At 34.0% G+C, this 21315-nt stretch overlaps 4 protein-coding genes across 6 annotated transcripts; 1 reads left to right on the top strand and 3 right to left on the bottom strand.

Annotated features, from left to right (window-relative positions):
- Positions 1–591: 591 nt before the first annotated feature.
- On the bottom strand, positions 592–3064 carry LOC111881217 (protein KINESIN LIGHT CHAIN-RELATED 1). Its single transcript, XM_023877632.3, has 2 exons — positions 1171–3064; positions 592–1051 (listed from the first exon to the last, which is right to left on the bottom strand). Exons 1-2 carry the CDS (start codon positions 2883–2885, stop codon positions 847–849), a joined length of 1920 nt encoding a protein of 639 aa, XP_023733400.1. The 5' UTR covers positions 2886–3064; the 3' UTR covers positions 592–846.
- A 6410-nt stretch (positions 3065–9474) lies between these two features.
- Positions 9475–14292, bottom strand: LOC111881248 (autophagy-related protein 9). Of its 2 annotated transcripts, XM_023877665.3 has the most exons (11): positions 13923–14292; positions 13538–13622; positions 12796–13437; positions 12377–12697; positions 11826–12048; positions 11552–11731; positions 11271–11477; positions 11091–11168; positions 10910–10980; positions 10685–10795; positions 9475–10598 (listed from the first exon to the last, which is right to left on the bottom strand). In XM_023877665.3, exons 3-11 carry the CDS (start codon positions 13362–13364, stop codon positions 9758–9760), a joined length of 2601 nt encoding a protein of 866 aa, XP_023733433.1. In that variant the 5' UTR covers positions 13365–13437; positions 13538–13622; positions 13923–14292; the 3' UTR covers positions 9475–9757. The 2 variants fall into 2 exon arrangements, with proteins under 2 accessions (XP_023733433.1, XP_023733435.1); XM_023877667.3 differs by having other exon boundaries at positions 13538–14292.
- A 279-nt stretch (positions 14293–14571) lies between these two features.
- On the top strand, positions 14572–17713 carry LOC111881249 (CDT1-like protein a, chloroplastic). Its single transcript, XM_023877668.2, has 7 exons — positions 14572–15687; positions 15770–15889; positions 15982–16216; positions 16314–16880; positions 16983–17178; positions 17280–17370; positions 17463–17713. The coding sequence occupies exons 1-7, from the start codon at positions 15347–15349 to the stop codon at positions 17518–17520; spliced, it is 1608 nt and encodes a 535-aa protein (XP_023733436.1). The 5' UTR covers positions 14572–15346; the 3' UTR covers positions 17521–17713.
- LOC111881250 (1-aminocyclopropane-1-carboxylate oxidase homolog 1) lies at positions 17563–20800 on the bottom strand. Of its 2 annotated transcripts, none has more exons than XM_023877669.3 (3): positions 20239–20800; positions 18325–18926; positions 17563–18222 (listed from the first exon to the last, which is right to left on the bottom strand). In XM_023877669.3, the coding sequence occupies exons 1-2, from the start codon at positions 20748–20750 to the stop codon at positions 18353–18355; spliced, it is 1086 nt and encodes a 361-aa protein (XP_023733437.1). In that variant the 5' UTR covers positions 20751–20800; the 3' UTR covers positions 17563–18222; positions 18325–18352. The 2 variants fall into 2 exon arrangements, with proteins under 2 accessions (XP_023733437.1, XP_042753915.1); XM_042897981.2 differs by having other exon boundaries at positions 18329–18926.
- Between the last annotated feature and the right edge of the window lie 515 nt (positions 20801–21315).

Below are 21315 nucleotides of genomic sequence, written 5' to 3'. Positions count from 1 at the left end.
CGTTTCTTGCTTTGATATGTTAGATTGGCATCGTTTAGAAGGTTAAAATGATAATTTTTCTCATATAACAAAATTACCAAACATCATGTTTTCATTCATTGCTAAATTATTCAGAGATCAGCAAGCAACCCTAACTTATTACCACTTGAGACAACATTCGCGAAGATTAAAGTCAAAAGTCAAACAGTCGAACCTAAAGTGAAAAACAATGCTTAGATGTTAAAAAATTCGAATGTCATTTGAACATAGAAGTGCACACAGGTCACTTCTATCTATTTGTCTTTTTTCCAACTGTTCCTTTTTTTTGATCTTGGAAAGTTTGATGCTATTTTTAGTCCTATGCCTCATTGCCTCTATATTTATTAAAGATAGTAACACCTATCTAACAGCTTTTAATAAAAATGTCCTCATATATTTTTACTTTCCATTTCCCTTGGATTTGCCACATTTTCTCAAATACTCTCTAAACATCATCTATCAAATTATCTGGACAACATTTTATCAGGATAGCACCCAAATGGAAGTATATAGGCTTTCAAAGAGAATAAAATATGAACATGAATTGTTCTTTAAAAGAAACTCTTTCTAACATGTTGAAAAACACAATTATAATCTCAACTTTCATAACATATTAGTTGCAGAACAATTCAAGATTTATACATTCACTTTTCTGCTTTTCAGTCAAATTTCATAGATCAAATTACCTTTACTGTTGCCCATAAAGCAAAAAGCATTGGAGCACAATAAAAGCTTCCTGCTAAAAGCTTATATAAATAAAAGTCGATAATCAGCAGTATAGTTTCTTCAAAAAACTTCATCCAATAATCAAATCTACATTCAATACCTCTAATCAACCAAAACACCAGTTCGTGAGCTTCTTCTCCTCACAGGATGTGCTGGCAACGCCTTTTGTTCCTCAAATTCACCACAAGCTTTCACCTTTAATTCCTCAAGAACACGTTCAGCTTCTTTAAGTTCATCACAAGCACTTGGCCCATGTCCTCTCCATGCATCAATGGCCTTCTCCTGGAAGTTTATTGCAAGCGTATAACTGCACAACACAAACCAAATGAGTGTTTCTCTTTGACTTAATACAGAAAGAAATACTTAACGAAGAAAGTCAGAGAAATTATGGAAAAAGAAAGCAGAAAGAAAGAAACATGGCCTTACCTTCTCATTGCACTATATGCTTTTGAAAGATTTTGACATGCCTCGATTGAATCCACGTGATGAGGACCAAGTGAAATGTCCATAATATCCTTCGCCAATGCAAAAACTTGAGCTGCAGATTGAGGTCTATCTAGTTCTAAATATGCAGCACCTAAGTTGTTATACACATATCCAACTCCAAAATGTCTAGAACCAAAATTCTCCTTCAATCTTTCAACTGCATCTTCCAAATAAGGTATTGATTCTTGAACCTTTCCTGTTAACAAAAGTAACCACCCGATTCTAGCAGAAGCACTACCAACCGAATGTTGTTCTTGTGGTATCTTTTCAAGCATCATTTGTGCTTTTTTCAACAAAGAAATTGCAGTTTCAAATTCGTTTATTGTTTCATATTGCATTGATATTTCCATATATGCTTCCGATACTTCTAGAGGTGACGATCTTTCTTTTTTTTCTAAAATCCCACATGCCATCTGTAAACATCGTTTGGCTTCTGAAAACTTATCTTGATTACATAAAGCTTTTGCCATGGATACAAAGATCATAGCACGATCTTCACTTTCTTTATCGGTTTGAAGAACCACACCCTTTAAAGTATTGATCGCCTCATCGAATTTTCCTAATGCAATTTGCATATTGGCTGAATCGATTTCAGCTCGAAGCAATTCAGATGTGAGACCCCAATTCTTTAAAACTTTTTGTGATAATTGATTTTGTTCTAATGCCTTTTCATGCTGTTCTAAACCGGTGTAAATTACACCTAGTAAACGTCTATCATGTGCAACTTCGACTGAATTGGTTCCTAATTCTACCTTGTGTATCTCTGTGGCTTTTATGCAATATGGTAATGCTTCTTTGAAGTTTAAAAGGGCGACATATGCTTCTGACATGTCCCTATACGCGTTCCCGAGTTCTCTACTGTCTTTATCCAGTGTCATCTCTTTAATCTCTAAACATATTTTTAGATCACTAATGGCGTCTTCTCTTCTACCCATTGCGTTCTTTGTGTTTGCTAAATTAAGATGAACAGCATGCAAGACATGTTTGATTTCAAAACCATCATCATCGATTGTTTCCTCTAGTTTTTTTAAGATCCTATTGGCTCTATTGAGATATCCTAAGCTTTCACTAAACCTACTCAAAGTATAAGAAGCAGAACCCAATAACTGTAAATTCATAGCAAGGGGTAAAGATAAATCATTATCGTGACCATTTTCATCCAAGATTTTCAGAGCTTTATTTGCATAATCTATAACCTTTTCCGGATACTGACCTTCTTCGTCGAGTTTAAGCCCGATTTTCAAGCAAGCTAAACCAAGTTCCTTCTCATCGAGAATGGCTTCCATTTCTTGAAATGCTTTGATCATTTCATCGGATGTTTTCGCAGCCTCGAAATCATCAACAAGTTGTGATCTTTCTTTGAGTTTCCTTTGTCGTGAAGATAATTGAGATGAGGGTTGACGTGGCTCCACCAGGGTGCTGAGATTATGAGATGGGTTATTAAGGGAATGGCGTCGTTTGCTTGAAAAGAGCAAAGACTGTGTTCTAGAGCAGGAACTTGAATCGGGATTAGAAGGGTGGTTGTTATTGTGTTCATCAATGGAGGGAAGGGATGAAAACTGACATGAGAAGTCTTGAGAGAAAACAGAAATTGAAGATTTGGAGTAAAACTTTTGGAATTGAAAGTGCAGAAGTCTCAATGAAGCTCTTTTCATGGCGGAATTAGAGATCAAGCACAGTAGCAAATCGTTTTCCGGGTAGCAACTATCAGACAAATCGGAGCTGGGAATTGTGAATTGAAATTTGGAGGTGCAAGTGAAACCCTTGTTAAAACCCTAGCAGGTATGACGTCATATTTAATCCTTAAAAAGGTTTAAATTTTATCAAAAAAAACATTTAACCTCTTGTCATCTCCACATACAACAAATCGCATTTAGATCTCACAAACGTGTCTTTGATGTCACAGACATCAAATAGGTTGAGAGTTCTTGACTCTATTTCGATCCGTTTAATCAACGTGTTGTGTCGTGTCTATCTGTTTATTTTCGGACCGGTTTCATGTCGGGTTTCAGGTTAAGGTTTAGACCTTATAAATATGTTGTGTCAAGTTGGGTTTAAACATTTTAAATAATGGAAAGTAGAGACATGGAGGTGAAATTGAAAAGATGAGACATTGGATTTGGGTGGTGTAATGACAAAATTTATAGTAAGTTTAGAAGACAAAATAAAAAGAATTAGAGCGGAAGAGTAAAAGACATAAGTGGTGAGGAGGATTAAATTAAGTCACTTTAAAAGTTTGTATTTTAATTTTAATTTTTGAGTTTGACTGACTAGAAGTCTACAATATATAATATATTTATAAAAATATAAAATTTATAATTAAACGAGTTATATTTAAGTTGAAAGTCTTGACCATAATCAAACACGTTTCATTTTTGTGTTGTGTTGTGTCAACCCGTTTACTTAAATATGTTGAAATCTTTTACCTAAATTCGCTAATTTTGTATCGGGTGGTCGTGTCGTGGGATGACAAAGTTAACCACAAGGACCAAATTTGAAAGAAAGATAAGAGAGTTAACTATGAAACTAGTTAAATAGGTTAGGCGATAACTCTACGTAAAAGTTGTGGCCAAAGCCAACCAAAAGAAATGTTAAGGTTTTTCCCAACTACGTGTGTAAAACTTGAGACTTTTATGATATTTATCATGTTTTTAAACTAAAATCCATAAAAATATTTAACAATGCATGGACTTGGAATCTAGTATGACACCCCAACAAAAAAATGATGTTCAATAAATCAAAGCTTGAATACCATAATAACACAATCTATGTTCTTTTAATAAATAAATGGTTTTCCGACCGCCTACTGTGACTTCCTTTTTTGTAAGGATATGGGGGGAGGGTTCGGCCTCTGAACGATATGCTAAGATACCAAAATACATAACATACCCTTTCTTGGGTAACTTCTAGCTGAACTCCTAAAATTTGAACATTGAACCTCCCATATAAGATCCCGATGCCTTACCCGGTAGATCACTAGTCAACTCTTAGTTGAAACCTCAAGGCTTGAACATTGGACCTCCCATATGGGAGGTAAATGTGTTACCCAGTCGACCACTATTTAACTCTTAATTGAAACCACCAAGATTTGAACACTAAATTCTCATGGGCAAGTGCTTGAAACCTCAATACTTAAATATTGAACCTTTCTTTTAGTGTAGGAACATATTGAATCACAATCTTACAAGATAGGGACAGATCTTTGAACGACAAGATGCAAACACTAAACACATTAATATGCTTGATATCGACTCAATATGATTGATGTGATCGGTAGCAAATTTTAGAGGGAGACATTAAACAAGAAAATGAAAGGAACAATGAACAACATATGTGAATCATGTACAGTTAAGAAAGTGTGAGTCACGTAGGGACCATTAAGTCGTTTGTAAATATGGTGGCAATTTTGGTATTTTTAAGTGTTGATCATGACCAAATTTAACGAATGAGGAAAATGGTGATATCTTTCAAACATACAATACAAAAATTGACTATAAAAGTATGGATTTAGGTAGAGGTGAGGATTAAAGTTTATTTGGCTTGATATATTAGTTATAGTTTATATACTAGGTTATAACCCGCGTTAAACGCGGGGAACGCATAAAGAAATACAAATGTCTACAGATATTGCATAATAATTATAAAAAAAGTTATGGTTATTAGTATTATTGACATGTGTAGAAAATACATTGATATCGATAAATATCGATAATCGTTGAAGGACCTCTTTGCATACAACATTTTTTGTTTTATTAGTTGAATGGTTTTCCTCGTCACATATGGTTATGATATTGGTATATAAGCATAAGTATTCTAATTAGACGTTCCTTCCATAATAAGATTATTTAATTTAAGCTTATATTAACAACCAATATTTTTTTTTCATTGCATTAAATTTTGACAACTATTTTATTTATTCAAATAAAGTCATAAAGTATAATTTATGGAATGTTAAATGTTATATGGATTTAAGTTTAGTATATCATCAATGAAATTTTTTTCTAAATCATGATTGATTTATTTTAAATTGATTATGAATATAAGTGCTAGCTTTTATGTTTATTCTTAATTATTTGTTGTTCGCAAGGACTTTACATTAGTTTTGATGCAACTTTGAATATTTTTAATATATCATCAATGTAATTTGGTATATCTTTCAATTATATGAAATATCAAATAATGACATTTCATTACTATTGTGATAATTTAGTTTATATATTGCATTTTTACTAATCTTAACGATCTTATTTTTTTCTAATAACCCTAACGCTTCTACTAATTGTACTTACAAATCTCCTAATTTTTTATAATTTTTATCTTACTTTATAATTTTTCATAACTATACTATTTACAAGATTGACTGTCTTAACAGTTAGGGTTTTTTTTCTCAATCTACTCAATTTTATATTTCATTACACAACATTATCGTTTGTATGTCTTATGAAATTTCATTTTAAAAAGACTTAATGTTTACATCTTGATGTTTTTTTAATAAACTTGTGTAATATTTATGGTATATATATCTTGTTTGAATTAACATTTACTTCCTTCACTAAATTTAATTCCTCATTAAACGGATATATTTTGGAAAGTAATAATTATAATGGGGTGAAATTATGGATGAATTTCTGAAGAAAATTATTTTGGGGCGAATTGTATTTTGTAAAGTATAATACTATGAAAAAATTCGAAATATGTATATTGCTGTGTAAATTTATAAATTTTATTGTTACTATATAAAAGTAAAACAAAGTAGGTTGGCAAGTTAAACAAAAAAATAATTTCAATGAACGTATGTAACTAAAAAATGGAATTTGAAAATGAAAATTTAAAACTTAAAAGTATGAAGACATGTGATAAAAAAAAAAGTGTGAAAGAGCTTTAACCACATTTGACTAATTTGTTAATGAGAAGATCATAAATGGTTCCTCTGATAATGATCAACAAATTATTTCATGTATGACAAAAGGTGAATTCTATAATCAATGGATTCGAATTGTTTTAAGTAATTCTAAAATACACATGTATATTGAAGTGTAGATGAGCATGTCATTTTCATGCAAACGACATGTTTTATGGTATCATGTAGAAAATACTTTAGAAAATAAAATGTTTTAAACATATATACTTAACTTAGATCCTGATCTACCAGGTTCATGAACCGTTTCTCCCTTAAATTTTCAATAATCACTTTCATGAGATTAGTCGACACAACCTGACCAAGAAAATCTGGAACAAAAAAATAAACGGTTATTGTATTATAGATGTGTAATACAATAAATATTTACGTGATAGAATGTTAAAATAAAATCTTATCAAATACAACATGAGTGTTCAGATTCATGGCTATCAAATCCTGGAAAGTCACAAAATTATAAGGATTTACCATAATTGCAAAATCATTTGATATATGAACTTTGGTTGTTTTGTAGAAATTATTCTTATGCTTATGATCAACCAGCATGTAATCTCCTTCATTTATGGTCCTACGAAGACTACTAATTTCCTTTATAGATCCTTCAACAAAGAGGGCTTCAAACGAACTAATGAGATTTTTTTTATTGTTGTTTGTATTTTAGCGACATGTAAGTGAAAAAAATGGTTAAGTTTAAAATTTTATAAATTAAAAGCAACATAATAATAAAAAGAAAAAAATGTACCTACTCATAAATTAAAATCATGTCCAAATTGCTCAACACGTTTGGGTTGTATTTTAAGTTTGCTTCCAAAGCAAGAGTACGTGAACACGAATGTTTCAGGTTTACTTGGATGCATCGATGTTAGCAACCTTATCAAAGACGATCTCATTGTGATTGTTTTGTACCATGAGTGTAAAATGAAAGAGAAAAAAACAATTAGATTAGAAAGAACTTTTATATGAAATAAAAAGGGCATATACAATGTATTTATCTATAAAGGGGTATGATTCATAAAGAGATATGAAAGCTATTATAATTGACAACAAAATTGTTTCCATACTTAATTTCAAATGATGCATAAATATATTATATATTATATCCAATTAAAAAAACTAAAAGTGTAATAGGATAATACCAAAATATTTTAAAATCATAACAAAAATAATTGGATTCTTATGACATAATAATTAAAAAAAAAATCATAATCATTTCTAATATATAAAAATAACATTTTCCTAATTAGTGTCAATTCCAAATATAGTTAATTTCTGTTTTGTTAAAGGTACATAATATATTTTTCTGTTTATTTGAAAAGTTTCAGAAAAGTAGTTAACCGATTTCATGTAATTTGTGAAAGAAAATTGAAATATATGAATACATATATTTGATATAGGAACAAAAAAACAATCGAAAAAAATATAAAAAACGAAAGAAGGTACTGATCTTCTACTGCACAACAACGAATGTTTGAAGTTGAGAATGATAATGAAAGTTATAAACAATAAAAATGATGTTGTAGGAGAAGATTTGAAGAAAATCAACGATTGAAAATAAGTGTGAGCCGCAAATTCAATGATAAATCGTATATGTATGTGATAATTTGAATCTAATTGTTTGGTATTAATGATTTCCTAATAAAAATAGATTTTATATTAATGGTTTACTAATATAAAGAAATTTATATTAATGAATGATATTAATGCCTTAATTGAAATGATTTGCTACTAATATGTTTTTAAAGCTGACCATATTAAAACCTTCATAACTGGAAATTCAAGATTTAAAATATGGAAAGATTTTATTGGAATTATATACATTCCATTTTAACGGATGTAAGTTAATTTTTTTTTTTTTAAATTAGAAAGCTTTCATTGGAATGAAATACATTCCATTTGGGGAAGATGATGTCATCAATTTGATCTAAGGGTAGAAAACATAAGATTGAAATACAATCAAGGGTCGAGACAGGGCCGGTTCAGACGGTGGGCAACCCGGGCGACCGCCCAGGGCCCAAGTCTCTAGGGGGCCCAAAATTTATGGGCTATGTAGTGTATATATATAAAAAAAAGTTATTACCTAAATGATTTTTAGGGCGTAAAATTGGTTCAAATTCAAATTAGCTCAAAAGATAAACAATTTGGCTTGTTTTTTTTACTAATTGAACGTGTCTATACCAAAGAATAAATGATATTTTTTTTTTAATTTTTATTATATTTGTCTTTGAGGGCCCTTTTATTCTTTTCGCCCCGGGCCCCATATACGTTTAGACCGGCTCTGGGTCCAGATTGTTTAAGATGATGTCATAATGTTTCTCTTTTAATAATATTTAAAGATTACAGATTAAATTCATTTACTTTTATAAGAAATAAGAGAATGCATAATGATATATATATAACTAAGATAAAAGAGAATATTTTAACCCCATTGTAATTGATGATTTTTTTCTTATTCTAACGTCTTGCTAAACTATCATATAGTATATGTGTTAGTTAAAAAAAACACATCGTATTCAAATACAAAATCTAGCTACAGAGATTTGATTCTTAAATTATTACTAATTTACATACGCTTTAAAACTTGCATCATTATAGAGAAAAATATGTAGTTAATTTGAGACCATTTTGTATCTATCCCAAAAAGTTAATTTAAAATAAAAATTTGCCAACTCTATAATTGGCATATAGCAAAAAACCGTTCTCATTTTGCAACTTTGTAATTGCGCCAACAAATAATCTCGAAATCAGGCCTAACCGTCCCATAACCATGTCTAGACGATCCTTGATCATAATTCATAAGTAGGGCTTCAATGCAAAACCATTAACTCACATAGAGGCACCAAACTTGATCGAGTCTTGCAAGGTCTAGGCTAGAACCATGCTCGGTTTGGGTTTGAGTCTCAGACCTAGACTTGACTTGTTTTGTAATCAACTACAAGTCTGCAACAACAATAGACCAATAGTTATGTTTCATTTCATGTAATGTCATGAGGTTAGAGAGGTTCTTTCCAAAAAAAAAATGTACCATTGTAATACTTGAAATGGTAGTAATAGTAAGTCGATCCATTGGCATCCCAACTCATAACAAAATGCATTAAGCCCAGAAAAATTAAATATTCTCTTATCTTTTGTTTTTACTTATCTTCCTACTCACATATAAAACAACAATGACATGTTAAATTTACTAATTTTCTCTCTTAATCTTATTTCTTGATTTTAACACTTGTCTTAATCTAATAACTAGGAAGATTAGAATAAACAAAAATTAGTAGGATATTAAGCCGAACATATTAAAACAGACTAAATATACACTTTAAAAAAAGTAATCATAAAACAAAAGCAGACGACCAATTTTATATACAATGCATATTGCAATATATCATCAAACTTCATGATAGTACGAGATCATTAGTTCTCAAGAGATCAACAAATCATCAATCGGTTAATTGATTTCTTGTTACTTTAAAGTGACTGTACCCTTAAATCTTAATCACTTTCTAACCAACATTTTCGACTTCAATTTCCTAATTGATTTATATACAACAAAGAATTTCCAACAGTTTCTTTGCAAAAGATCACAAATTTAAACCAGAAACACATCCACACATGGAATCATTCTATGGTTCTTGGTGGGCTTTGAGAGTGTCTATCATAAATATCATCAAAAGGAAGATCAAATTTTCCTCCTTCAATATCATCCATATAAAACGTCCTTGATAATAATCTGTTTTCACCCCTCCAATCAAACTGCTGATGATCATGTTCCTCAAAGCTTCTTTCCGAGATATTATCATTGTAGTCATTGTAATCATCCCGAGTGAAGTTCGGAGGCTCAATAAAGCTCGTCTGAGGTCCCACCCCTCGCGGGCCATCACCCCGAGCCCACCACTGACTCCTGCCCGCCTGCCCGATGCTGCCCGAGTCATGATGTTGCAACACACTTCCACGTAACAGAGGAGCTGATGTTGATGTGTTCATGTTACTCCCTGCCCGATCATCGAAAAAGCTTCCCCAGTTTTCATCATACGGGACCCGGTCCCGACCCAGGTCGGGTGGGTCCCACACGTTTGCCAGACTTTCCTCAACATCAACCTGCCCGGATTCCATGTCTTGTTGACCGATTGATGTATGATGATGATGATGATGGTGAGCGGATGATGTGTGGTACCAGTCTAGAATGTAGGGGTGGTTCTTGTGGACAGGGTCAATGAGCCACATGCAATCGAGTTGATAAGCACTTCTTGAAATGTTTGGGCTTCTTGTGTCCCTTGAAAAGTAGCTGTTTGGGTCACCTTGGCCTCGAGGAGCCCATTGTTGCATATGGTCCGGGCCCATGTAGCCACCTGGCCTTATACCCTGTTCTTGAAACTTTTGCTCTTTGAATGTTTTCAGAGTTGAAAGAAACTGCTTTCCATCTGCGCTTGGTTCCCATGATGGATAGCTGCTCTGAAAGCTGGCACCATTTTTTTAAAAAGATATTGTTAGTCATTGGACGAGGGTATTTCAGACATTTAACACAATCTTGAGGATAGGGAATACCTTAGGAATGATTTCTCCATTTTGCCCTGGGAGCTTCTGTAAGTCCGGGAGGCGTTATGTGGCGATCCGTACTTGATATTACCATGCTTTTGGAAGTTGAATGTACTAAAGCTGCAGCAATATATAATTATGGATTTTTTTTTTTTTTTTTGTATATGTAGAAATTTTAACAAATGAGAAAACTAAAAATTCTGTAACTTCAACTTTTTTATGGAGCATACAAACCTGCAAACATGACCAACTCCTTGAACATCAACAGTGAAGTCAGCAATAAACTGCAAAATATCATCAACGCGCTGCAGCATCCACAAAGTTATATTTAAAATTCCATTTTTGAAGGGCATTTTAGACATTTTAACAATGAATCCGATCAAAATATTGCATTCTACATGAGATAGAGGGATACCTTTGGTACTACAAAGATAAGCAAGAATGGAGTTAAAAAGATTGAGGCCATCTCCTCCAGCAGCATCTTCCCAGTGTACTGCATAATAAAATACTTTGCCAAGTGAGCAACATGGTAACGAATAAAAGACGCAAATGCCCTCATCATACTAATCAGTGTATACAGCTCTCAATGGGTTACCTGGAAAAGAGTTTCAAACTCCACTCGAACATATTCGGTGTTTTCTTTTCCACGCCATCTTTTAGGCATATAATGAGTATGTTGGACAACAAGAGACATAGTGCCATGTGGATCAAGTACAAGAAGCTCATCTGAAACAGCAGCTCGACTAATAGCAGTGATAGCTCCAAAAACAGCTCCATACCAGAACAGATTACGCCCAAAGATCTACAAACAAAACATGAACAACTTCAGTCAAAGCAAATCAGTTTGACTTTAATCATGTGTAAGAAAAACATTACATGGCCTTCAAGCAGAGACTCCTCAAGGAAAGCAATGATGATCAAGATTGCAGCAAAGCCACCCGAGACAAAAGATACAAACTTTGCAACGATTGATAGAATTGGAGATGGGAATTGTTTTAAATAATCTGAAGCGTGTGTAACACTGCTGTTGATTCGGTGCTTGAACAGATGATCCACCTTAAAGAACATAAGATTTCAGATAAAAAAAAAACATTAATAGCAAAGAAAAGAGTTGTCATAACAAATAAACAAAACAAGGGAAAAAGATTACCTCGTTGAATTCACGGAATATCCATTTTGAAAGATTTGACCATCTTCTTGATGAAGCTGTACTAGGATGATTGTAGAACTGTTCAGCATGTCTTAGAAAAAGATACACGAGCATAAACACAACCAGAAATGGAGAGAGGAGAAGCATTGCAATCCCAACTACCATTAACCTTTTCTTTAATGTATTGCGATCGCTTACAAAGTCCTTTCTGATACAAAAGTTTCTGCACAAGATTTTATATAATTTTAGCATACACAACTAATGGTTGTTTCTTTTTGACTTAATGAGCTGAAGGGTTTAGGGTCTTAATATGGATTTCTGGACAGCTATACATGACTGTTTCTTTATTAAGACACCAACCTTTCACATATTTGCCCTTACTTTTTAACCTTCCAACTCCTCGGCTCTCACGATATAACTAATGAATATTGTTAAAATTGATGAATAAGGCAAGTACTGTTTGTTTAGTCTGGTATGCTATATATGTCCGTTTCTTTTTGACTTAATAAAGAAAGAACAAACCTAAGTAATTTAAGAGAGAGATCACATACCTATCAAACATGCTATGCAATATGCACCAGTTTAGAGTCCATTCAAGGGTCTTGGTTAGCATGAGGCAATAACGTGTACCATTTGGACCTTTCTTGACGGTGGGCCCCGCACCTGGGACCCACGAAGATATCGGGAAGCTTAGCACCCCTTTGTTCAGCATGCCAATCAAATAATTTTCCTTCCTCATCAATCGCATCACAATATCATGAGCAGAAAGATCCTTCACCACACATAACTGCTGTGATTCTTGAATTTGAACTACCTTTTCAAGAATCGATGCCCATGGTGTTGTTTGCATCTCATTGTCGGTCACACCAAGACTTGCAAAAAAAAAAAAAAATTCAAAAAAGTTAGAAACTTTAGTTATTAAAATCGAAAAAACATATGACTTATTAACATGATCACGTGCTACAAATACCTGTTAATGTAGAATTGGCGTATTTCTAGTGTATCCTTAAGCTGTACAAAGAACCTTAAAAAGCAAAAGATCCAGTAAACAAATGTGATTCCAAGATAACCAAGGATTACAACTTTAAAAGGAGTTAATGGTGTCAATGGATGTTGATGAAGAGCCTCTTTAGCAAGATCACATGGTTTTATCCCGGATTCAACTGCATCCATTCCACATTTTGCACTTCGAAGACCATTCCAATCAACAAATAGTAAGAAAAAACCAGAGAAACATATGGTAAAAGCCAAGCTCAAAAGTTCAACGATCCACTTAATGATTATGCACCAAAGACCTTTCTCACAGTAGTAGCTATAAAGCCTCTCAAAGAAGAGATCTAAATCAGCAATTGGTTCGACTTTCAAGCTTTCACCATTAAGAAGCCCAGAAGGGCTTTCAGAACCTGGACTTGGTGCTCTTTGGTAATCAGACAACTCGATTTCAGGGGGAACATCATTGACAAATGTTGTGAAAGATGATTCTCCAAGCAATTTTTGTTTCAGATTCTGGAGAGCGCCTTTTTGCCCACCAGACATCATTCATATATTATGTTTATAAATATGCATAAACAGAAGGAAGTCGTCCATCCCCCAAAATAATTACAAGATGATCCTGAAAAGGGTGAAAAAGCAGAAGAGGATCACTACAAGACCCCACAAGTTAACATGCCCAATAAGTTTTGAAGTATCTGTTTAGATATAGCATCACTAACCAATTCAATCAAGTTTATGCAATGTCAAGATATTAGATGTATCAATTTCTCTCACAAAGATAAAGTTCCAAGAAATCAGCAGCACCTTGCAATGATAAAAATCATCAACTCAATAACCAGAATTGCATCACAAGTTAAGAAAAAAGCAATTCAAGAGTTGCAGAATAATGTAAAAAAAATACAAAGATTGTATCTTTTATAACTATTATGTCATCCAATAGCGAGTTGATGTTCTTGAAAGAAATTTGGGGAATAATCTGTTGTCAGATAAACTAAACCCACATCAAAAGATTCAATAAATTCCACCTGGGTTGCATAAAACTAGTGTATAATTTGTGCTATGTTCTTGGGAAAGCCTAGATATCAAAACTTTAAAGCAGTTTACCTGTGGGAAGACAAAACGACAAACCACCGTTCACCGAATTTATATAGATTGATTATAACAAAGAAATCTTTGCAGTGTAAAGTAAACCCCAGAAACCTTAATCGACGAAACAATGAAACCACAAAAAGAAGAAAACGATTGGAAGGAAGGAAGCAGAAAGGAGAGCAAAAGAGAAATCCGGTTGTGATTGCGTGAAGGGAAAAATCGAATTTTTTTTTTTTTTTGTTTTTTGGTTTCTCCCCTTTCTTTCTTTTTTTATGCTGTATATTTCTTTCAGTCCAAGAAGCTTTTTTTTCATCTACTGATTCTCTCTCTCTCTCTCTCTCTGGAGACTTTGATTTAACAAACAAGATGAAGACGTGAGAATGATAATTACTCTTTGTGTTTCCTCGTAATCTTCTTTAGTTTACAATTCTATTTCCACCGATGTATATCTATCTGACTATCTATCGCCTTCGGATTAAACTAGGCCCAATGGGCTTTCAATTAAAACTCATCGTAAATGGGCTGGGCTATTATTATTTGCCACCAACGGCTAATTATTAAATACCATACCAAAACTAGAATTTAAACCTAATACCCCAACGGTCATAATTTACAACTATATATCAATACATATATATTTTCTTTTTTATACCTTTGACAAAGATTGATTATAGTGCTATTTCTCTAGATAAAAGTTCATCAATAGTGGCTGTGAATGTGATCGAAGTGGTGAAGCTTGGGTTTCTCAAAGAAATCGTTACTCGATTAAGATACAACAATATAATCAGGTATTTTGCTTTTATTTATTGATTTTTGCAATTTTGTATTTGTTTTTTTTTTTATTTGCAGGGGAAAATATTTGAAGCACAATAAGTATCAACACTGAGAGATTTTTGTAAGTATTTTTTGCTAACTTAATCATATCAAATGCTTTTAATTTCAGCTATATAAAAAGATGCATATATAGAATCAACTTTACAATATATTCATTTGAAAAAGGTTAAAGGTCAAAAAGTCAAATATCATTAATAGTTTTAGCATATAAAATTACACTTGATTTTTTCGGATGCAAATAAAGCAACATCGGTTTATAGTGGTCAAAATTTAAATATTTAAGATTTGGGGTTAAAACGTGATTTATTTTAGCATAAAAAATACACGAGATTTTTTAGACCCAAATAAAGAAAACCTTAATTTTGGAGGTCAAACTTAAAAGTTATAGACTTGAAGGTATAAAAAAGAAACATAAACAGTTACAAACGCCTCCCCTCCCGCGTCCACGTCGGATTTTGGCGCGAACGCTGACCTGTCGCTTACACACGTCATCTCCCACGTAAGTATTCGCGCCAAAAAGAAAACCCTATTACTTTGCCATCGCTCACTGTCGTATCCATCTTACACTCGTTTCCTCACAACACACACACACACCCTCTGACGAAATGGATTCCGCCGGAGCTTCTTCGTCGCCGTTTGATTCGTTCAAATCAAAGAAAGTCCTTCGCTCCTCCGTCAGCAAACAGCATTCTGCCGATGAAGCATGTGGAACACCAGATCAGAGTCCGTGGAGCTCCAAAACTCCTGAAAAGCCCACACATCCGCTTCGAAGATCTCTCACCCGCGGCCAACCATTGCGTTCACTGCGTCAAGTCAAGGAAGCTGCCAAGCAGCTCCGAAAATCAGATCTGAAGCCTTCTGTTCCCTTTGACCCGTTAGAATCCTCCGATATCCCAAGCGAAACCCCAATCACGAAACCCAAAACCCCTAAATCCCTTCCAGAAAGGTACATATCATTTTCCCCCTTTTGACTAGTATTTCGTCTATTTCAACTAAATGCTGATGAATCGAGTATTACCCTTGTTTAGGTACGAAATATTGGATAAATTCTTCAATAGCATGCAATCGTCAATAAGAATTCTTCACTTGAAAGGATCTGCGTCGACGTTTACAAACATTAGCCGTGCGGTTGAGAGTTTAACAGACAGGTATATGAATATAATCGCTCAAAACGTCTATATTATGATGGGATTGTGGGAGTTTACTAATTTTTTTTTTTCTGGCGTATTTGATTGTACAGGAGGTTCACCTATCGTCATCTAGCTCAGCTCAAGTTTATTTTGCCTGAGGGGATCGAGATAAAGAAGATTCTTCTCCGCGATGACCACACTAGTTGCATGAAACCAGATCTAGATGTGACTTTGAACTTCAGCATTATTCAGGATGATGAAAAGCTCAAATCAGAGAACAAGAATATACAGATGAAGAAATTGTTTCGATCCCGGCTTGTGAGCTTCCATAAATCAAATCCCGAGGTATTGATTTATTGACTCGCTTGATATTAAATTAGTTTTTTTTTTATGTATCAAAGTTTACGAGTTGATGTGATTAATAATGCTTCTTTTTAATTAGGGAGATGAAGTTCCAGAGGAGATGTTACCCGAGCCATTCAATCAATCGAGCCGTGTGACATCTTCAAATGCCATGAAAAAACCCAATTTGAGCTCAGTTGAGGATACAGTTTCCCAACAGCAACAGAAGACAGTGGTAGCATCTCATATGCCTCAATCTTTCAAGAGATGCTTCTCAAAGCTAGTTTCTGACCATAGCTCCACCAAAATAGCTTGTGTACCCATTGCTCCATCCCCAATTAAAATGTGTTCAACGCTACCTGAAACGCCACTCAAGAGCTTTTCAAAGAAGGGAGATGACGGAACTCCAGCCAAGCTTATTTCGACTCCAATCAGTGCTACACCTGCACAAGCAGCTTATCGGCCAGTAAGGAGTATTATGACCCCTGATGATGATGAATATTCAGTCATGTCTCCTACCAAATCAACGCCTAGCAAATTAACAAGGCGTTCAGGTGGTAGAAGATCAATAACGTTTGACACTCCTGTGAAGAACAAAACGCCTCCTGTCAAAAGGGCATCTGATGATGATGATTGTGATATTCTTTCAGGGGATCTCTTTGCCTCGGTATGTTTAATCAATTTATGTTTTTCTTGCTTTGGACATTTTCTGAATGTTTTTTTGTGTTTGATGAATTGAATCATAACTTGTTGGTATATCTCTTTTCAGATTAAAGAAAAAGAGCGGAAGGCAAAAGAGGAGAATGATCCAGCAATCTCACATGCTAAATGGAGGAAACAAATGATTGCAGGGTTACCCAAGCTTTTTGACTCTCTTTTGTTTATTTTTCAAAAACGCTCAGTCATCACAAAAGAGGAGCTCATACACACAATAATCTCATGCCGTTTGGAAATTGTTGATAGAAGTAAGTCTTCATTCATGATCATGGTATACATATACATATACATATCCTATCAATTTCGTCACTATATAAAAGCCCAAATCTAATTCTAATTTTACCTACAGGAGAAGTTGAGGAACAACTCATGTTGTTGAAAGAACTAGCTCCTGAATGGATTCATCAGAAAATGGCATCCAGTGGTGATCTTCTCTTCTGGTAAAACCCAACAAAATCTAACAATAATAGTATTCAATTTCATTTGCTTCCCTTTAAATCATTCTTAAAGTTAACTTTTCCTTCAAATGCAGTGTTAACAAGATCACAAGCCCAGAGTCAATTCGCACAAGATTATCAGAAGCTAGCTAAGTGGATGCTCGTTAATTAATTAGATTGTAAATATTTTCACCCTTTTATTTTTAATTAAAGATTTTGCTAAAAGTTTTAGGTCAATCAGTAGTTATCCGCTTAGTACCTTGTTTAACATCATAGAGATAGTATCTGGTTGTATGCTGCTTGATATTAATATATGGAATAAAAAAGAAGCATTAACTTTTGTCAACATATAGGTTTCATTGTTTTAAGATTCTTGAGGTCGTCGTCCTTTTCTTGTCTCTTTCCTGTAAGAATCATCTAGCATGTGTAAAGCTATCTGTAAACCTTTCCTTCTTATATCAGTAAAGAGCTTGATAAGATACACAAGAAACCAGATATTATTATTGTTGGATCTTTAAAGATGATGCAAAGAGAAATGTTGGAATTTAGGACACCACAACACCCATCATTAGGCACCAACAACTGGGGTGGTGCATCTCCTATGTTAGCTAGAGACATACCCAAAGAATCCTTGGAACAAAAGTACCTCAGATTCAACAGCATCAGGACACACGATGAAATCTTTCCTCCTGTGTTCATACACTTGCCTCAAAACCCTAAACCAAGCAGGAAGGGACCCTTGTTAAAGCTGATATGGCCAGATAAAAAGTCAACCATGAAGAAGAAGAAAAGATGGTTTCCTAGGCTTGACCCAAAGAGAAGATGGCCTCAAGGTTGGTGATCCAAAATGCAATTCTGTAATTTTTTTTGTTCCAATTTCAATAAGTTGTGTAATCTTCGGAAAAACAAAACAATTTGATTTTATTATTAAATAATAAAAAGAAAGGAGTTACATACATACAAGCTGCTTATTACAATCCCGTTGCTAGAGCTTAAAGAAAGGAAGCGATGAGGCACCATCTAGTCCTTTTTGTTTGTAGTAAGCCATATATTGTTTATGGCTGGTTTCACGGTATATAGGTGGGCCCGTTTCTTCTAGAAGCTTCTTTATGGGCCCATACGGCTTATAGTTATTAGCAACGCTTGGATAGAAAAAACAGGCAGCGGATATTCTAGGCCCGATTCGTGCGGCCCGTACCCTGTGTTGAACACTTTTGAATTTATCATTTGTAATGAGTTGCATGAGATCTCCGATGTTTACTATGAGTGCCCCTTTGATTGGCTCCACATCTACCCATTGGTTTTTTTGGAGAACTTGGAGACCACCGACAGTGTCCTGAAGGAGAATGGTGAGGAAAGATGGGTCTGAATGTTTAGTGGCTCCTAGAGTTAGGTTTGGCTGAGGGCAAGAGGGGTAGTAATGGCAGACGAGAGTTATGGTTTTCATACACTCGATGCGTGTTAGGTAGTCTGTCTCAAGGCCTAATGCCTCTGATAGGAGCTCCGCTAGTGTCTTTTTTAGCTTCATTATCTCTTCCATGTACTTCTTTATTGCTCCACTGCAAAGACCGGTTGGTTTAAAATCATTAATTTTGTAAAAAAAGTGTAATTGGTATGCTGAAATCACTTTTTTATTAATATATTATGCCATGCCATGATTTATGTACAAGAATTTGTTTCATTATGGTGCTGACAAAAAAGTTGTTCATTGGTCTCGATCTAGATCTTGTTTCATTGTCTTGTTGCCTTTTTAGGACCAAAAGTTCAATTCTTGTCCTTTTTCATTTTGATCGATTTTTTTTAGTAATCGTTTTTAATAAAATTATTTAGTAATAATGACAAAGTTATAAATAAAATCTCCAACAAACTATTTTCAACTTTTTATCCAATTTGTACACTATTTTACATTTCTCATTTTTTGGAACTAGAGGCACAAAAGACCAATTACCGTATGATTTTCTCAATTTCTAAAGGATCTCGTGTCTTCTTTTTAATGAAAATGTTTTTGTAATTATTAAATATTTTTTATTTAAAAGATTATAATTTTAATCAATTCTAACTCAAAACAAACTCCAACGAAATAACATTTTATACAATAACAATTACAAATACAAACATAACTAGAAGATTTGATCATAAATTCTTTAAATTTTTTATTCTTCAATTGTGAAAGGTGGCCTAAAATCATTTCAAGAATATGTTTTCAATTCATCCAAATGGTCATGCTCTTTGGGACAATTTTGTCTTGCAGGTTATACTAATGTTTTGAAGTTTTTATAGTTTTTGAAAGGAAAAATGAATGTTTGAGATAATTTTCATGTTTTAAAATTATAAGTTAAAATTATGTTTTATTTCATGAGACCTTAAGATCCGGATTATGATATTGCAAAATAAAAATGATCATTCGTAGGAATTTGATCTTGACAACCTTGGTTCGGGATAACATATACTTTTGATTTTTAACCTTTTTTTTTTTTTTTTTCTTTTTTGTTTATTTAAGTTTTTGTAAACCATAGGTTACATCCATTAAATTAAAAACAAACAAACTTGCTGATTACCCCCACACCATGAATACATTCCTATTCTCTATTCTGTCACACTCATCATTGTCATTAACAATGATCATGGAAACCGGTGTAACCTTTTACTCGTATTTCAGTCTAGTTTTATACCGATTTCAATCTGTAATGCTTTCTTTAATTGGGAACCAAACCGGTTCTAGTTAAGAGCCGATGGGTTATATTGAATTTAAAATATAATTGTACGTTTAAGGACTGATTGGTATCTTTTGAGACACGTTTTTGTGAGTTGAGTAGTAGATTTAGCTAGTTTTGAAGTGTTTGGATCATAAGTTGTTTGAAAAATATATACCTGAAAGCGTGTGGCAATGCATTAGGATCAAGTACACCATCAGCATAGTGACAAGATATGGAGTCTCTCCAGTTTACTGCTTTTGATACATAAAGATCTCCATTTGAATAATACTTCACTTTTTGGTCATGCTCACGTGAGTACCACTCCATCTTCACCTCCGGTGGTTGCTCATGAAACCTTCGTATACCTTCTATCATCTCTTCCATAACACCACTCCCTATCCCATGGTTAACCACCTGCAAAATCCCCCAATTCGCCGCCGCTTCCTTTATCTCACCAACAATTTCACCTCGTTTTCCACCTTCTTCAACTCTTTCAATATCTATCACCGGAACTTTAAGATTCATATCACATAATGTCCCCACAGACACATTCTCCGGTGGGTGGACGAAAATCTCCGGGATTTTCAGCACACCTGAGTCTAACACTCCTTTCACTCCAGCTTTTGTTTCGTCAAAGTCAACTTTCGCTCTGTAGAAATCCTTCCCATCTACTCCCATGGTGGCCATGGTGCTATGAGAGAGAGAGAGAGAGAGAGAGAGAGAGAGAGAGAGAGAGAGAGAGAGAGAGAGAGAGAGAGAGAGAGAGAGAGAATTAAGTGGGAAAGATGACACCAAGGCCATAATAATGACCACCTGCAACGTCAAATAGTATCTGGAAAACTGATCTACATGCAAAAAAAAGGCCCCACTTTCTTGGCTTTGCAAGGCTGATTTTGGATTCATCTCCCCACGCATGCAAACGCAATCTTTTTGGCAGGATTCTGAGAGTAAGAGGTGATGCGGTGATGGTGATGGTGATTTATTTGGATTACAGCAAATTAACAAAACCATAATAGCTTAAACTAATCAACCCCAATTAATTATTTATGGATACCAACAACAAAAGAAACAAAATTGATCTTACTAACAAGGACAAGTGTGATTGCAAACAAATATTGTTTGGTTTGAAAAGACTAGCACTAGAAACATATCATTTACCGAATCATTTCATTTTGGCCTCACTGAGCACAACATGACGATTCACACGGAGATCGATCGATCATACTTTTGGAATTCTAATTTGGTTTGTATC

This window comes from Lactuca sativa, chromosome 9, assembly GCF_002870075.4.
Source record: "Lactuca sativa cultivar Salinas chromosome 9, Lsat_Salinas_v11, whole genome shotgun sequence".
Taxonomy (NCBI): domain Eukaryota; kingdom Viridiplantae; phylum Streptophyta; class Magnoliopsida; order Asterales; family Asteraceae; genus Lactuca; species Lactuca sativa.
The sequence above is the reverse complement of the archived record's forward strand: the minus strand, read 5'-3'. Positions and strand labels throughout refer to the sequence as shown.

Coding starts and splice junctions, on each gene's coding strand:
- LOC111881217 (XM_023877632.3), bottom strand. CDS start 2,885: ATGAAAAGAGCTTCATTGAGACTTCTGCACTTTCAATTCCAAAAGTTT. Junction 1,052..1,170: donor GCATATAGTGCAATGAGAAG/GTAAGGCCATGT, acceptor TGTGTTGTGCAG/TTATACGCTTGCAATAAACT.
- LOC111881248 (XM_023877667.3), bottom strand. CDS start 13,364: ATGATGTCTGGTGGGCAAAAAGGCGCTCTCCAGAATCTGAAACAAAAA. Junction 11,732..11,825: donor TATTCCGTGAATTCAACGAG/GTAATCTTTTTC, acceptor ATGTTCTTTAAG/GTGGATCATCTGTTCAAGCA. Junction 10,599..10,684: donor ATGGAGAAATCATTCCTAAG/GTATTCCCTATC, acceptor AAATGGTGCCAG/CTTTCAGAGCAGCTATCCAT.
- LOC111881249 (XM_023877668.2), top strand. CDS start 15,347: ATGGATTCCGCCGGAGCTTCTTCGTCGCCGTTTGATTCGTTCAAATCA. Junction 15,688..15,769: donor CCTAAATCCCTTCCAGAAAG/GTACATATCATT, acceptor ACCCTTGTTTAG/GTACGAAATATTGGATAAAT. Junction 16,217..16,313: donor TCCATAAATCAAATCCCGAG/GTATTGATTTAT, acceptor CTTTTTAATTAG/GGAGATGAAGTTCCAGAGGA.
- LOC111881250 (XM_023877669.3), bottom strand. CDS start 20,750: ATGGCCACCATGGGAGTAGATGGGAAGGATTTCTACAGAGCGAAAGTT. Junction 18,927..20,238: donor GCATTGCCACACGCTTTCAG/GTATATATTTTT, acceptor CGGTCTTTGCAG/TGGAGCAATAAAGAAGTACA.